At 43.9% G+C, this 18,252-nt stretch overlaps 1 protein-coding gene across 1 annotated transcript in view; it reads left to right on the top strand.

The window, feature by feature from the left end:
• LOC102401468 (YY1-associated protein 1) overlaps positions 1–15,529 on the top strand; it is a 49,641-nt gene extending 34,112 nt beyond the window's left edge. The window contains 7 exon segments of the mRNA XM_045166000.1: positions 4,290–4,407; positions 4,832–6,099; positions 6,101–6,191; positions 8,800–8,905; positions 8,908–8,962; positions 8,964–9,077; positions 9,079–15,529. Coding sequence (XP_045021935.1) covers positions 4,290–4,407; positions 4,832–6,099; positions 6,101–6,191; positions 8,800–8,905; positions 8,908–8,962; positions 8,964–9,077; positions 9,079–9,259 — 1,933 coding nt within the window. The 3' untranslated portion in view covers positions 9,260–15,529.
• The last annotated feature ends 2,723 nt before the right edge of the window (positions 15,530–18,252 follow it).

The following is an 18,252-nucleotide window of genomic DNA, read 5'->3' on the forward strand; positions in this document are numbered from 1 at the left end:
GAAAAATTGCCTTCCACAGTATCGGTCTCTGGTGCCAAAAAGGTCAGGGACCACTGCTCTAAAGAGTTAAATACCTCTGTGAGTCTTGTCATGAAAAACAATCATTTTTCTCCCTATTTCCTGCTAAGCAAGGTTTCTGCAGGGATGGTCCATTTACCTCTAATTTAGGATCTAGGTAGCATGCTTAGAATTGCTGTCACTTGACTTTTCAGATTTGGGCCTTCTCTGTTAAACTGAAACCATGGAAGATGAAGACAGTTCTCGCCACACACTCTCACTGCTTCAACTCAGTTATATCACAGTGTAAGTTGGATTTTTTCCAGAGTTTACATTATAAGCAGTGTGTAAAAACTCCTCACAGCTGATCCAGGTAGTGTATCATGATTACTTTGCTTTTCCTGCTGAATATTTTGTTATAATTTATTTATTTTAATTGGAGGCTAATTACTTTACAATATTGTATAGGTTTTGCCATACATCAACATGAATCTGCCACGGGTGTACACGTGTTCCCAATCCTGAACCCCCCTCCCACCTCCCTCCCCATACCATCCCTCTGGGTCATCCCAGTGCACCAGCCCTAAGCATCCTGTATCCTGCATCGAACCTGGACTGGTGATTGGTTTCTTATATGATATTATACATGTTTCAATGACATTCTCTCAAATCATCCCACCCTCTCCCTCTCCCACAGAGTCCAAAAGACTGTTCTATACATCTGTGTCTTTTTTGCTGTCTCTCATACAGGGTTATCTGAATATTTTGTTTCTCCTGGAGTTAATGATAACAGTTTTGGAGGGTGAGTGGGACTTGGTTTTATTGTGTATTTATTACCAGTTTCACTGACGTCTGCTTAAGTTTTATAAATCTCTCTTCAGTGTGTTCAGGTATTTCAGGTGCTCCTCTGTCACCTGCATCGTCCTGAAGAAGCCCTTCCCAGAGCGCTCTGGTCCTGCTCCGCTCTACCCATGCTGCTCGCTTGGCTTGCTGCACTCATGTCTTTGGCTTTGTCTTCACGATTTTCCTGGGGTTTTTTCCACCTCTTACTTGTGTTGGATCCTCTTATTTATGTCTTTTTTAAAAAATTTTTATTTATTCGTTTTTTGGCTCTTCTAGGTCTTCGTTGCCCTCTGGGCTTTTCTCCAGGTACGGCGGGCAGGGGGCTGCCCTCCAGTTGCGGCGGCTTCTCTTGCTGCTGAGCACGGGCTCCAGTGCGGACTTTAACAGTGGCAGCTCAAGGGCTCAGTATTGGCGGTTCCCGTTCCCTAGAGCTCAAGCTCAAGAATTGTGCCTACAGGCTTAGTTGCTCCGTGGCATGTGGGATCTTCCCGGATCAGGGATTGAACCTGTGTCTGTGTCTACTGCATTGGTAAGTGGATTCTTAACACCAAGTCACCAGGAAAGCCCTCTTAAAAAAAAAAAAAAAAAAGTTGTTTTTGACTGAACTGGGTCTTTGTTTTGTGCAGATTTTCTCTAGTTTCGGACAGTAGGCGCTTCCCTTGTGGCATATGGGCTTCTCATTGCGATGGCTTCTCTTGTTGTGGAGTACGGGCTCTAGGCTGCTCAGGCTTCAGTAGTCACAGTGTATTGGCTCTGGAACACGAGCTCGGTAGTTTTGGTGAATGGGCTTAGTTGCCCTGTGACATGTGGAATCTTCCAGAAGTAGGGATCATACCTGTGTCTCCTTCACTGTCAGGCAGATTCTTAACCTTTGGACCCCAGGGAAGTCCAGATCCTCTTATTTCTTTAAGCCCACATCTCTTTTCCCTAGTTTTAGTGGAGCACATCCTAGTAGCATTCTGAGGGAGAGTGCTTGAGAAACAAGTTTTTAGATTTAAACTGCTTGTATTCATCGTGTATTATGACATGCTGCTACTGCTAAGTCACTTTAGTCGTGTCCAACTCTGTGCGACCCCATAGACAGCAGCCCACCAGGCTTCCCTATCCCTGGGATTCTCCAGGCAAGAACACTGGAGTGGGTTGCCATTTCCTTCTCCAATGCATGAAAGTGAAAAGTGAAAGTGAAGTTGCTCGGTTGTGTCTGACATGTTGCGACCCAATGGACTGCAGCCCCATGGACTGCAGCCTACCAGGCTCCTCCGTCCATGGGATTTTCCAGGCACGAGTACTGGAGTGGGGTGCCATTGCCTTCTCCATGACATGACCAATATTATAATTTCCTAGTTTTGCTATTGTACTGTATACCTGGTTTGTATATGTAACTATTGTTACTGTGTAACAAGTGTACATAAGACCTGTCTATGAATCTATATTTACTCAAAATTAAAAGTTTGGACTATGTCTGTATGTCTGTTCTCCCACATCAGTGGGTCTAACATTCTAGGTTGAAAATCACTTTTATCAGAACATTTTAAGGACTCCATTTTCTTCTAGTTTCTAGCGCTGGCTCTTTAGAAATTTGATGCCCTTTTGACTACTGAACCTTTTTGTGACATGTATTTTTTTCTCTCCCTCTGGCAGTACGTAAGATTTTTCCTGTTTCTTCAGTGTTTTGAAATTGCATGATAATATGCCTTGTGTGTCTAGATAATATACTATGTGTCTAGTTTTACTAAGTATGCCAGGTACTTGATAAACTTCAGAAAATCATAGGTTCTGGTTTTAAAACTCCTGTACTCCTATCTACTGTGATACCAGGACTTTTACTTCAGGCTGCTCTTTCGTGAACTCTGCCATTAAATGTCAGTGTTAGTAATTTTGCAGTATGGGGTCTCACCCAGATTCATTGTTTTTGGTGTTCTGTCTCTTCATAATTTTCAGATCTGTGTCTTTGGTCCAGATTTCTCTTCAGAGCTCCAGGTTAGTGAAGTCCACTGTTGGAAGGAATTCTTAGCTCAGCCGCCTCACTGACTCCTCAGACTGAACCACATGTCCCTCTGCACCCTCCGGCTGTCGCCACTGCCACCACCACCAGCCTACTCCCCTCCCCAACTTACACTTTATTGGGTCTGTTCTTTGTGTACAACGTTACTGACTAGACATTTGCTCAACCTGTAAACCTAGGAGTTCTCCTCGACTCCTTCTACTTGATCATTACCGTCTGTCTGTCACTAAGTCCTTGGCATTCTTACTCTGTCTCCTGCTCTGTTGCCCATGGCCTTGGTTCGGCACCTGAACTAAGTTGCACCTACATGAATGTAGTATTTTTCTAATAAGTGTCTCTGATTCAGGCTCCACTGATTCCACCCTTCACATTGCTGCCACAGCCGCCTTTACTCCTTTAGCGCAGAGTGGAGACTGCTTGGCGTGTGCAGAAGGCCTCTCCTGTCTGCCTCTGACTTGTCTCCTGCAGTTTCTTCACAATTCTTTGACTGTAACCATACTGATCTCTTTGTGTTCTTTAAACACATTTGTGATTTTGGAAATGAAGTATATTTTGTCCTCCCTTGCTTCATTTAGCAAACTCTGTTTCTTTAAGATTTATATGTAGTTGGACCTAGTCCAGAAAAATCTTAAATTTGTAAATTTGAGTTCTGTGTCATTTTTTGTGCACATCTGTAACCTTTCTTACCTAGAACGTTATTAGTGGTTTCTTTCTTTTTTAAAACATTTTGTGGCATCATGGGTCTTTGTTGTTGTGTGAAGGCTTGATCAGTAGTTGTGATGTGCAGGTTTAGCTGCCCTGAGGCATGTGAGATCTTAGTTCCCCAAGCAGGGATTGAACCCTAGTCCCTTGCATGGGAAGGTGGATCCTTCATCACTGGGCCACCTCATCATTGGTTTCTACTTGACTGTCTCTTCCGCTGTCTGTAAGCTCCTTGGGAGCAGGGGTTGCCTCCTTATCTGTATGCTTGGCTCGTAGCACAGTGCCTAGTGCTTATTGTCAGTGTAAGCTCATTCCCCTCTTCATTCACTCTTAAAACTGAGCTGTCTCAGTCTTTCCATTCTTTCCTTCCCTCCCAAAGTTCCTTGCACCATTATTTGCTTAAAAGGAAGCTTCCATGTGGTCAGGATAAGGATTAATAACGCACTCCCATTTGCAGGAGCAAATTTTAGATAAGATGACTCTGCTTCCTTTTCTCTGTGACCTAAAATTTTCCCTTCCTGGTGACTAGAATGGAGCTTATCAGAAAATACTAAGTAATAATAAAATATTTATTAATTGGAGATTAGCTTAATTTGAAATGCAGAGCAGTCAGTATATGCTGTTTGTGTGTGTGTGTGTGTGTCTGTGTGTGTGTCTCAGACCACTGCCACCACACTTCCCAAACTGATGAATGCAGTGTTTCTGGAAGGAATGTGACTCATGCTTTATTTCTTCACACTCTGTTTTATCAGAAGACCAAACAGCTGCCCATCTTAATGAGGTGCTGTGAAGAGATCCAGCGGCATCAGTGGAAGCCGCCTGTAGAGAGGGAGGAACACCGGCTTCTGTTCTGGTTAAAGGTACAGCGCTCCTCCTCAAAGTGTGTCAGGAGCAGAAGGTCATTACACCCCGGCAAGAACGTCAAGGAAGGACTGCTTGACACCTCTGCTGCTTTAGTTATAGAACTAGGACTTAAGACATCTTCCGTCACCATTCCTGTCCTGTTTCTCCACCCCACTTCAGCCTGGTGGTTCTCTAACCTTTAGAAAATAGTGGTTAACATGATAGTTTCTTAAAGGAAATTCAGAGGAGAGTTTCTAGAGTAAAAAAATCAGGATGTAGTCTTTTTAGAAATATCTGTTATCCTGCCAAAAAAAATCCTTCTTAAAAAGATGTCTTGAGACTGTCCTGGAAAGGCACATAATATCTAGATAAACCCAATTATTTTTTAATTTTTCTCTAATTCTGGCATGGGCTAGATCTGAGTGTTCTTGTTCCCATTAGGCCAGTCTGCCGTCCATCCAGGAGGAACTGCAGTGTATAGCTGGTGGTGCCAGAGAGGTCGGAAATGTGACCGGAACCACTGAGATCAACTCAGACCCAGGCCTAGGAAAAGGCAGCTCGGAACTGGAGAGTGAAACTCGGTATCCACTGCTGCTGCCTAAGGGTGTAGTCCTGAAGCTGAAGCCAGTTGCCAACCGTTTTTCTAGGAAGGCTTGGAGACAGAAGCGGTCCTCAACCCTGAAGCCCTTCTTTTTTGGACCCAGCCCCTCTCTCCAGCCTAGCTCCAGCTCTGGGAAGACACCAGCTAGGTCAGCTCACTCAGAAGCCCCTCCAAGCAAAATGGTGGTCCGGATTCCTCCCCTGATCCAGCCAGCCACGGTCTTACAGGCGGTGCCAGGCGGCCCTCCTCTGGGGGCCCCTGGGGGGGATAGTTTTGAGTCTCCAGCAGCGCTGCCAGCTACAGCTGCTGAGGCCAGGACCAGCTTCCCTCTGCCTGAGCCGCAGACCCTGCTGTCCTCCGCCCCTGTGCCCAAGCTAATGCTGCCCTCACTTGCTCCTTCTAAGTTTCGAAAGCCATGTGTGAAACGGAGAGCCTCCAAGAGAAAGGGACCCAAGGCCTCTGTCTGTCTGAAGCCTGCCCCTCTCATCCACCCTGCGCCTGTTTTCTTCACTGTTCCTGCCACCACGGTAAAGGTTGTGAGCCTCGGCAGCGGCTGCAACGTGGTGCAGCCTGTCAGTGCAGCGGTGGCCCAGAGTCCTCAGACCATCCCCATCACCACCCTGCTGGTTAACCCCACTCCCTTCCCCTGTTCATTGAACCAGCCCCTTGTGGCCTCCTCCATCCCTCCCTTAATTGTCTCTGGCACCCCTGTGAATCTTTCTGACCCATTTACCCCTGAAGATAAAGCTCCGGTGAATGTGGACATAGGTTGTCCTTTGGCTGAGGGGAAAAATGCCTTTCAAGGCCTCGAACCCAAATTAGAACCTCGGGAACTCTCTCCTCTCTGTGCTGCTGTCTTCCCCAAAGAGGAACACAGCCCAGGGCCTCCAGCTACAGACAGAGTGTGCCAGGAACAGTTGTCGGAGAGCAGCACTTATGGCTGGACTATTGTGAAAACAGAGGAGGGGAGACAGGCCCCTGAACCACTGCCTCAGGGCTTCCGAGAATCTCTAAATACTTCCCCTGAGGATTAAGAGGAAATCCCTGGGGAGGACATCTATGGTAGATCCCTGGATCAGGATATCCATTATGAAATCAAAGACGAACACTGGGAAACTGAACACTGGCTTCCCAAGTGAAGAGTCAAGCAGGCCAGAGGTGAAGGAACAGGCCTAAAACAGGAGGAAGAGTCATCCAGCTATTAGGTTGTTGCAAAACTAATTGCACTTTCGTATTGTTGAGCTTTGCTATTTGATGTTGGAATACATTCTTAAATAAATGTGCATATTTTATACATCATTTTAACCTGGATTTCTTGTTTTATGTTTTTTCCTAATGACATTACTTTCTGTGTATTTTATATTTATTTTAGACTAGGAAATGATGAAATGATTTTCATTCCAATCCCAAAGAAAGGCAATGCCAAAGAAGGCTCAAACTACCGCACAATTGCACTCATCTCACATGCTAGTAAAGTAATGCTCAAAATTCTCCAAGCCAGGCTTCAGCAATACGTGAACCATGAACTGCCTGATGTTCAAGCTGGTTTTCGAAAAGGCAGGGGAACCAGAGATCAAATTGCCAACATCTGCTGGATCATGGAAAAAGCAAGAGAGTTCCAGAAAAACATCTATTTCTGCTTTCTTGACTATGCCAAAGCCTTTGACTGTGTGGATCACAATAAACTGTGGAAAATTCTGAAAGAGATGGGAATACTAGACCACCTGACCTGCCTCTTGAGAAATCGGTATGCAGGTCAGGAAGCAACAGTTAAAACTGGACGTGGAACAACAGACTGGTTCCAAATAGGAAAAGGAGTACTTCAAGGCTGTATATTGTCACCCTGTTTATTTAACTTCTATGCAAAGTACATCATGAGAAACGCTGGACTGGAAGAAACACAAGCTGGAATCAAGATTGCCGGGAGAAATATCAATAACCTCAGATATGCAGATGATACCACCCTTATGGCAGAAAATGAAGAGGAACTCAAAAGCCTCTTGATGAAAGTGAAAGTGGAGAGTGGAAAAGTTGCCTTAAAGTTCAACATTCAGAAAACGAAGATCATGGCATTGGGTCCCATCACTTCATGGGAAATAGATGGGGAAACAGTGGAAACAGTGTCAGACTTTATTTTTCTGGGCTCCAAAATCACTGCAGATGGTGACTGCAGCCATGAAATTAAAAGATGCTTACTCCTTGGAAGGAAAGTTATGACCAACCTAGACGGCATATTCAAAAGCAGAGACATTACTTTGCCAACAAATGTCCGTCTAGTCAAGGCTATGGTTTTTCCTGTGGTCATGTATGGATGTGAGAGTTGGACTGTGAAGAAGGCTGAGTGCTGAAGAATTGATGCTTTTGAACTGTGGTGTTGGAGAAGACTCTTGAGAGTCCCTTGGACTGCAAGGAGATCCAACCAGTCCATTCTGAAGGAGATCAGCCCTGGGATTTCTTTGGAAGGAATGATGCTAAAGCTGAAACTCCAGTACTTTGGCCACCTCATGCGAAGAGTTGAGTCATTGGAAAAGACTCTGATGCTGGGAGGGATTGGGGGCAAGAGGAGAAGGGGACGACAGAGGATGAGATGGCTGGATGGCATCACTGACTCGATGGACGTGAGTCTGAGTGAAGTCCGGGAGTTGGTGATGGACAGGGAGGCCTGGCGTGCTGCGATTCATGGGGTTACAAAGAGTCGGACATGACTGAGTGACTGATCTGATCTGATCTGATCTGAGGAAATGATGTTAGTCAAAAAGCAAGTTCTTATTTGAGTTTGAAATGGGTGGTAAAGCAGTGGAGACAACTCACAACATCAACCATGCATTTGGCCCAGGAATTAATGAATGTACAGTGCAGTGGTGCTTCAAGAAGTTTTGCAAAGGAGATGAGAGCCTTGAAGATGGGAATCATAGTGGCCAGCCATCAGAAGTTGACAACAACCAGTGGAGAGCAATCATTGAAGCTAATCTTTGGTAACAGGAAAAGTTACCAAGGAATTCAACATCAGTCATTCTATAGTTATATGACATTTGAAGCAAATCGGAATAGTGAAAAGCTCAGTAAGTGGGTATCTCATGAACTGACCACAAATCAAAAATGTTGTCATTTTGAAGTGTCTCCTTCTCTTACTCTGTGCAACAACAATGAACCATTTCTCGTTTGGACTGTGATGTGTAATGGAAAGTGGATTTATATGACAACTGACGAGGACCAGCTCAGTGGTTGGACTGAGAAGAAGCTCCAGAACACTTCCCCAGAGCTAAAATTGCACCGAAAAAAGGCCGTGGTCACTGTGTGGTGGTCTGTTGCCCATCTGATCCGCTACAGCTTTCTGAATCCTGACGAAACTTACATCTGAGAAGTATGCTCATTAAATCAACACGATGCACCAAAAACTGCAATCCCTGCAGTCAGCATAGTTCAACAGGGCCCAGTTCTTCTCCATGACAATGGCTGACCACACATCGAACAACCAACCCTTCAAAAGCTGAACGAATTGGGCTATCAAGTTTTGCCTCATACACCATATTCACCTAACCTCTCGCCAACCGACTGCCACTTTTACAAGCATCTCAATAACTTTTTGCAGGGAAAATGCTTTCATAACCAGCAGGAGGCACAAAATTATTTCCAAGAGTTCTACTCCTGAAGCATGAATTGTTATGCCACAGGAATAAACAAACATATTTGTCATTGGCAAAAATGTGTTGATTGTAATGGTTCATACTTTGATTAATAAAGATGTGTTTTAGCCTAGTTATAATCATTTAAAATTCACAGTCTGAAACCACAATTACTTTTTCACCAACCTAAAATCCTTTCAGCTTCTCATGAGCCTCCTGATGTAGGAAATTCAAGAGATGTAAGCAAAGGGTCCCCAAGGGATACTTCATTCTCCACTGACCCTGAAATGGTAGCCCCCCAAGGAAGCCTGAAGACTTATCCAGAGTTGATGGTCAGTCAGTGGGACCCAGCTGGGCCAGAAACTGCAGGAGAGAAGGATGGGCCAGAGGAAGAAGAGGACTATGACAGTCTTACCCAGGATGAGGAAGACGAGATGTCATCAGCTTCTGAGGAATCTGTGCTCTGTCCCGGAACTCCAGGTGAGAGTTGGGCAATATTCTTCAATAGTTTGTGGATTCAGTCATAGATTTAATTTATTGATAGTCTACCTGCTTGCTTTTTGCACTAGAGATAGTCCTAAAATTATTTTTGTCTTTTGTGAGAGGAGAGGGAAAGAGTTAAATGTTCCTTATTATATTTGACTTAAACTCATTTACATTAAAATGAATCACCTGAGCACAATGTAAATAACCACAAAAAAGAAAAGGGATCATAAGCATGGACCCTGGCAAAGGACAATTATCTTCAGGGAGATGTATCAAAACACATCTGCTCAGGAATTCCCTGATGGCCCAGTGATTAGGACTTGCCACTTTCACTGTTGGAGCCGGCTTCAGTCCCTGGTCAGGGAACTTACATCTCTTAAGCTGCACAGTGTGGCCAAAAAAATGAAGAGAGAGAGAAAAAAAACAACTCCAAAATCCCTGGAAAAACCCCATTGGCTTCCAACCTCCCTCATCAGTTAATTAACCTCAGTCCCTTCTGAAAAACTCTGTAAGCAGCCCATGGTGAGCCATTATATCCCTCATGCATACTGTTTGGGGGGTTTTTCAGGAAACAATGGAGAAACTGACTTGGTTCACATCTGAAAAGTACATGAGTCAGGAGGGTGAGTCTGAGGAAGAGAACTCCCAGAAGAGAACTCAGCCTGAGAAAGAAGAGCAGGAAGAAGCAGAAAGAATGGAAATCCTGCAGAAAGATGAAATGATGGACAAAGCCATTGGAAATCCTGCCGAGAAGCCACCTGTTACCTGTACCTCCCTGAAGGCCTCTCCAGAGGTGGAGACCAGCAGGACCCCACCAGGTGAGTAGGACAGGCCTGAGTGGGGACAGGTCTCAGGTGGCCTCATTGACTTAGGGACATGTGCAGAGTGACAGGCTTATAAAACAGGTGCCAGTTTCCAGAAGAAATCCTCTGGATCCCGCCTGCCAGTCACCCTACTCCCAAATAGATGTTTAACCTGCTGCCATTGCAGAGAAGAGATGCTCAGAAATTAAAAATTTGTCTCTCATCAGCTGCTAGATTTGTACTCTGTTCATGCAGGGTTTTATACGGGTTCTTAATTCATCAGTCATGTATGAGGCCAAGAGCAATGTTTATTTCAGAAAGTACTGCTTGTTCCTCACCAGGACATAGTTCTTTGAGAGCCCAGCATCAGACCAAACTTGGACTTCTGTGTTCAATATGCAGTTGCTAAGCATCTCATTATTATCCCAGTTAATGCAGTCATGCTGTCGACTCTTCATAGAGCTGACTTGACAGGGACAGACATTACCTGTCATAGCATTTTTCCAGCAGCTTTTCTCCCAAGTTACTATGTAATTTTGAATAGGATTATGGATGGGGATGGGGTGCCTGTGGTGGGTTGGGGAGAGCAGAGGCTGCAGGTACAGAAAAACAGTTGAATGCTAAGGAGAGAGCATCAAAGCTGCTGGAAAGGGCTGGAGTAATCATCGAGCTCGCAGCAAGCAGGGCAATTGGGCCCGGGCCAACAAGGACACCTCCAGGCTGCTGTCGCTGTATGATGAGGACATCCTCAAGTGAGATCCACTCCAGGAACAGGAGGATTTGGCCTTTGCTCAGGCTTATCTGACCGGGGTAGGCAAATGCTGCTTCCTGTTCCTGCCAGCCCCTCTGAGCAAGACTGCTTTTCCTTCAGGGGAGATGTTTTTTAAATGAAGTCTGCCTATTAGGCTGCGCAACAGCCTTCTATGCATCTGCCTTTGTTTACCTAAAAATATCAAAAGAGCTGTGTGAGTGAACCACAAGGACGCCAAGTTTAGTCATCAACAAATTTATTGTTACTGCCCAGGCATACCACCCCTCTGTTGCCCCAAAACTGAGGAAAGGTGCTAGCCACCATCATCAGTGCGAGGGTAGGCTAATAAAGACTTTAACTGAGCCCTTGGTTTGAGAAAATAGACATTTGGTACACTGACCAAAAAGTGGACCTCAGTGATCTTCAGAGTCATGAACCAGCCTGTTTGTGGCAGCAGTCCCTCTCTCATTCTTTTGGTAACCACCTGGTTCCTTTTTACTCCTAGCAAAGTAGAGTCCTAGCAGTGATTGTCATGGTTTTTCTTGTCTCCTGATATTTTACTAACATTCCTAATCTACGTATTATTTACCTTCAGATGATACCATGCTGAAATACATGTAGCAAGCACTCCTTATCTATTTCAACATGGAGGTGAAACCAGGAAGGAGAGGTTTGGACTGTGAGCTAGAGAAAAGTTTACCTGATTTTGCAGTAGCACTATAGTCCCTGGAAAATGGAAAAATTTCCACTCCTCACTGTCAGAAAAAGAGCTCTGCCTTGCTCATGGCCCTGTGGCTTCCATTAATCATCAGATCTTAGGACCTGTTAGAGCCTCTGATGGATGATCTGGAGCTCTTTAACAGTAACTCCTCCTTCCTCAGTCCCATTGTTTCTTGTCCGGGTCCAAAGAAAGGGGATTGGATGATGGAAAAGTCCTCTCATATAGGTCCGAGAAGCCCTGCAACACATCCCTGACAAGTATGAAGATTTCAGGTCATCCATGAGTTTGAGTCAAGCACTCAGAGGCAGACAGCTGTGGATCTCTACAAGAGCCTGCAAATTCTGCTCCAAGACTGGCCTCAGCTGCTGAAGGACTTTGCTGCTTTCCTGTTGCCTGAGCAAGCACTGGCCTGTGGATTAGTAAGAGAGGGGCAAAGACCACACACTAGGATCCCTGGGTCACAGTAAGACTGGGCTTGGGTCGTGTTGATCAGGACTGTTCCAGACTCCTGGCTGTTTCCATAGATAGCATTCCCCTAGACCAGGGTCACAAGAGCCACCTCCTTTTCAATGGATGGTCTCCCCAACTCCTGTTCTCTCCATGTAGAGTGAAGGCTTTGACCTTTGTTGCCAGTGGAGACCTTAGGTACATCATAACTCTTTGCTCCTCACTGTTGCAAAATAGGCTTTCGTTCAACAAATATTTATTGAGTACCTGCTGTTTCAGGCAGAGTTCTAGGTATTGGAATGTAGTAATTATAAAAGACTAAAATCCTTGCCTTCATGGAGCTTATATTCTCATGGGGAAAGTCAAGTAATAGTATATTATATATTGAAAAAATACATATATACTATAAAAATGATAAAATGTATAAACAGTAAAAATATATCATGCTTTATAGTGATTATGTTGCAGTTTTATACACAGTGGTCTGGGAAGGCCACTATGGTTAGGTAACATTTGAAATGTTTGAGAGTAAGTGTTTGAACTTGAAGCATATCCCAGTAGTTCTGATTTTCTTGTCATGGTGGGTAAACACAGGAATAAAGGATATGATATTAAACTGATAGTCTTAAAACAGTTAAATGGTGATTGGATGATTATACATAATTTTCTGTATTATTATGAGGATCAAATGAGTATATATGGGAGAATTCTCTATAGACTGTGAAATGTGTCTGATTGCACAGTTCTGGAAACAGTAAGCAACTTGAGATATATATTTCTGGAATCTTTCATTTCCGTCTTACTTTTCTTGTGTTCACAGACCCCAGAAACCCAAGGTGGATAGATACTAGGGTCTTAAGAAAGATCTCACAAGGAATTCTCTGGTGGTCTAGTAGTTAGGACTTGACACTTTCACTGCTGGGTCCCAGGTTTGCTCCCTGGTTGGGGAACTAAGATACCACAAGCTGTGTGGTGAGGCCAAAAAAAAAAAAAAAAAAAAGATTTCACCTTTGTAAACCAGAGCCTGTAACTAGGAAAGGTTAATTTTGGCTTCATGCTTGATCTATGACTTTAACCCTTGTTTTTGGTATTTTTGCTGTTATAAGCATATGTAATGGTCTGCCTCAGAGAACCCTGTCCCATCTGCCTGACTCTTAAATTAAAATGCCTTTGTTTAGCTCACAGAGAGATAATCTGACCCTGCCCACCTGTGAATGACTGTAAGAAAGAAGGAGCTAATACATCGCCCTGCCTGAGGCTTGCCATTCTAGGAGATACTTGCAAGCATTAAATAATCTTCTTACTTGGTTTCCTCATTTCACTCATCTCTGATTCATAGAAGATCACAGGTCTAATGGGTCTGGGAAGTCACATTATAGTGACTTTCTGATTGGCTAGGTTTTTTTTTTTTTTCTGGTTACTTTGGTCACCCACAGACATCTGGTTTCCTCTAAGGCTTCTTTTAAAATTTCTTGCTTCTTTCTCTTTGAACCCTCTGCGAACAGGTGAGTAGCTATGGAAGCAATTGAGGAACTCTGGCCTGGGTTACTCTTGTGTATTCCAAAGGTCTACCACCCAGTGTGCCCCCGTAACTGCCACCCAGGAGATGAGGGCTCTTCTTTCCTCTTCCTCCCTTGAGCTGAGGACCAGACCAATTAATATCATGTGGTTACAGGTCAGACACTTAAAAGCCATTAGGGAGTCTGCCACTTGAAGACTCCATGATAGCATAAGTGGGATGTGGATCAGACCAGACAATTAATGTCCCGCCCCCAGCAAGACAGCTTCCAAGCAACTCAGGAACATATTGGTTCGAGCAAAACACTGACCCCATTTTCCCCCTGGCTGCCACTTTTCTGGCAAGATTGCAAGGCAGATTCCTCAGCATGTCTTCCCTGTTGCCTTTGTCTTTTTCCCTTTCAGTCTAGATAGATTTTCAGGAGCATGGGTGTAAACCTCAGGGCCTTCCTGAGAGGCCTTCTACCCGAGGCTAGAGGAGGAGGAGGAATGAAGCTTTCTAGCATGGGTGAATGGGCATGTCAGTCCTTTGGTTTCTTTGGGGTGGCAGTGGTTGGACAGCTTTGTTAATTGCATTGTAATCAAATTTAAGCTGTGCCATTTTAAAGGTTTCTTTGTGGATAGTTATGCTTTCACTCTAATGCTTTTGCAAAAATGTCTCCTCTTCAAGATTTGTAAATAGAACTTAAGATAAATACAAGTTTCTGATTTTCAGACCATAATGCTGCACTGAATACAGAAATTGATGAATTCTAATAGGAAATCTGATGACTTTACAAAGCTGTTAACAAAAAGATTAGTTACCTAAGACTGAGTAAACTGGTAAGTATGGTTGTAATTTTTATGGTTTCTATCTAAAAGGATTATTGGTTTAAATATATGTTCTCCAGGTATAAGAAAAACTTTCTCCTTAAACTAATTATGACTTACAGTAACTTGGTAAATCATACCTTTTATGAGAGAAATTGAAATACTTACCTTTTCTGTCTGGTTGATCCTGCCAGTAGCATATGCTTGTCTCAGAGATTAAGGCAGGTATGTGTAGGTACACACTGCCAGCACAGTGAAACGGCTAATAGCTCATTGAATCAGTTATGACTGCTTTGGTCTTTCAGTTATTGTAACCGGATTACAAAGTTATACTAATCATTGTTTAAATTTGTTGTTTTCAAATCATGCTTTGTGTCTTCTGGCTGCACTATGTCATTGTCGGTGTTACTAGCTGCATTATTTATATTCTAATTTATAAGAATGTTATCTCTTGCAGTAACCAATGTGTAAAGCAGGCCTCCAACAAAACTTCTATGGCTAAACGCTGTTTAGGGAATAATTATAATAGTGTGATTCTGGGCATGGGAAGAAGCAACAAGAGAAAATGTTTCCTGGATAATATTAATAGTTAGACAGGATCCAGAGAATTTTAATTATTGATGGGGCCTGGTCCAAAATTTAACACGCAGAGTAACATACCAAGTATTTTTGCCTGATCTAGGATGTGCCTCCCAGCACCATGGGACAAAATTTGATTATGAAGTGCCTCCCACATATTGATCCAGTTCCTGACCAAGAGGGGAGGATCTGAGAAATGGAGTATTTCCCACAATCAATGATTGCAACCCTTCAGCGTGAGCCAGTGAGCCCCAAGGAAGGGAAATCAGACTGCAGTCACTCCCTATGGTGAATTCTGAGGAAACTGAGACTGTAGGATTACAGGCCCCAGATAGCTGAAATGCATATATATATATGTAAATGATTTAATGAGCCCTGACTCTTGGCATCTTCCAGTGGCTAGAAAAGCACTAAATTTGTTAACTTGAGATGCTGCCTGTTGGGTTTAAGTTTAGTATTTCTAAGTCTACAGGTATAAAGTGGACACATTTCCAAGAGGAACAAAGAAAGACAAATCTCAACATTTGGAGCCCTGGCACCGATGGCAGACACTCCCAGAGAGATCCATCTGACAAAAAGAATAGTTGTCACTGCCTTTTCCCACAAGATTGTGGGATGGACATTGACAGTGGGGAATTGTAACCAGGAAGGGTTAATTTTGACTCCATGATGGATCTATTTCTTTGACTGTAACCCTTGTTTTTGCTGGTTTTGTTATTATAAACATATGTAGTGCCCTGCCTCAGAGAGCCCTGCCCCTTCTGCCTGACCCTTAAACTAAAGTGAAAGCAAAGTCACTCAGTCGTGCCTGACTCTTTGTGACACCATGGATAGTAGCCTGCACCAAGCTCCTCCATCCATGGGATTTTCAAGGCAAGAGTACTGGAGTGGGTTGCCATTTCCTTTTCCAGGGAATCTTCCCAACCCAGGGATCGAACCCAGGTCTCTCACATTGTAGACAGACGCTTTACCCTCTGAGCCACCAAGGAAGTCTCTTTGTTTAGCTCACAAAGAGATAATCTAACTCTGCCTGAGGCTTGCCATTCTAGGAGATATTTACAAGAATTAAATGGTCTTTTTACTTTGTTTCCTTATTTCCCCCATCTCTGATTCCTAAAAGAACCTGGCATGCATGCCCCGCCCAGATGGCTATTTTGAGACATTAGTCTGCCATCTTGGTCAGCTAGCTTTCCAAATAAAGGCATATCCCTTACCTGAACACCTCATCCCTTGGGTTTATTGGCCTCTCATGCGGCGCAGAGCAAGCTTAGATTCAGTAACAAGCCTTGTCATCCCCCATGTCCCTAGGACATTTTTCTTGGTTTTTATGCTTAGAATCCTCAAGTCCTAGTGAAGCTGTATAGATGACTCTCTTTTGCCCTCTTTCCACTCTGTTTCTTTGAAGAGCAGCAGGCTTTTGAGAAGAGTCACAAGTTTCTTCAGCAGCTGGAAATTTGCTTTGCAGAGAACCCCTCACACCACGAAAAGATCATCAAGGCTGGCCCTCCAGAACTGTGCAGACTGTTTTCCCCAGGAGATCACTGAGGTATTCTGTCTTGTCCTGCTTCCCTCCCAGGGGCCCTGTCTCACCTCTAGACTGGGCAATCACCATCCATGACCCCCTGTACCCTCCAGTTCCTTCCTCCTCCTGGGGGCCCGCTCCGTCCTCTAGGGTTCCCCTCCCTCTGGGCCCCCCTCAGCGCTCCAGGCCAACCCACCTGCCTTCTGGGGACACAGTTCTGCCCTCCAGGGTCCCCTCTGTCCTCCAAGGTCATCTCCAAGGGCACCCTCTGCTCACGAATGTCCTGCAAGATTGGAGAAGGCAATGGCACCCCACTCCAGTACTCTTGCCTGGAGAGTCCCATGGATGGAGGAGCCTGGAAGGCTGCAGTCCATGGAGTCGCTGAGGGTCGGACACTTCACTTTCATGCGTTGGAGAAGGAAATGGCAACCCACTCCAGTGTTCTTGCCTGGAGAATCCCAGGGATGGGGCATCCTGGTGGACTGCCGTCTATGGGGTCGCACAGAGTCAGACACGACTGAAGTGACTCAGCAGCAGCAGCAGAAGAAATAAAGAATAACCAGTGACAACACAATCACTAAAAATTAAACATGCGCTAGAAGGAATCAATAGAACTACTGAGGCAGAAGAACAAATAAGTGAGCTGAAAGACAGAATGATAGAAATAACTGCCAAAGAGCAGAAAAAAGAATGAAAAGATTTGAAGATGGTCTCAGAGATCTCTGTGATAATATTAAACACAAACATTTGAATTATAGGGATCCCAGAAGAAGAAGGATCTTCCCTGGTGGCTCAGATGGTAAAGAATCTGCCTGCAATGTAGAAGACCTGGGTTCGATTCCTGGGTTGGGAAGATCCCCTGGAGGAGGGTATGGCAATCCACTCCAGTATTCTTGCCTGGGGAAACCCCATGGACAGAGAAGCCTAGCAGGCTACAGTCCATGGGGTCACAAAGAGTTGGACACAACTGAGTGACTAAGCATAGCACAGAAGAAGAAGAGAAAAAGAAACGTATTAGAAAATATTTCAGAAGATTATAGTCAAAAAATTCCCTAACATGGGAAAGGAAATAGCTACTTAAGTTCAGGAAGCCCAGAGAGTCACATATAGGATAAGCCAAAAGAAAAATACACCAAGACACATATTAATTAAACTAACAAAGAGTAAACACAAAGAAAAAATGTGAAAAGCAAAAATTAACATGCAAAAGAATCCACATAAATCCAACAGCTGATTTTTCAAGAGAAACCCTGCAGGCCAGAAAAGAGTGGCAGGATATCTTTAAAGTCATGAAAGAAAACCTACAACCCAGATCACTGTACCCAGTAAGGATCTCATTCATATTTAATGGTGAAATTAAAAGCCTTATAGACAAAGTCTAAGAGAATTAAGTGCCAGCCAAGCAGCCTTACAACAAATGCTAAAGGAACTTCTCCAGCAGGAAACACAAGAAAGAGACTCACAAAAACAAACTCTAAACAAGTAAATGGCAATAGGAACATACATATCAATAATTACCTTAAATGTAAATGGCCCTCAGCACTGTGGACTTGGTTTGCTCATACTGATTTGTATTTCACATAAAGTGACCCGGTAAGTGTTATAGGTCACCCCTTTATGTGGGAACCCATTTACCTCAACTGTTACATAAGGCCATGAGCTGTGTCTGATTTCAGGAGGATATTCCACAGAAAGTCAGAGTCATCAAGGGAATATTTCATTCAAGGATGGGCATGATAAAGGACAGAAATAGTAAGGCTCTAACAGAAGCAGAAGAGATTAAGGAGTGGCAGGAATACATAGAAGAACTACATTAAAAAGGTCTTAATGTCCTGGGTCACCACAATGATGTGGTCACTCACCTAGAGCGAGACATCCCAGAGTGTGAAATCAAGTGGTCCTTAGGAAGCATTATTGCAAACAAAGCTAGTAGAGGTGATAGAATTACAGCTGAGCTATTTAAAATCCTAAAAGATGATGCTGTTAAAGTGTTGCACT

Source organism: Bubalus bubalis, chromosome 6 (genome assembly GCF_019923935.1).
Source record: "Bubalus bubalis isolate 160015118507 breed Murrah chromosome 6, NDDB_SH_1, whole genome shotgun sequence".
In the NCBI taxonomy this organism is placed as follows: Eukaryota; Metazoa; Chordata; class Mammalia; order Artiodactyla; family Bovidae; genus Bubalus; species Bubalus bubalis.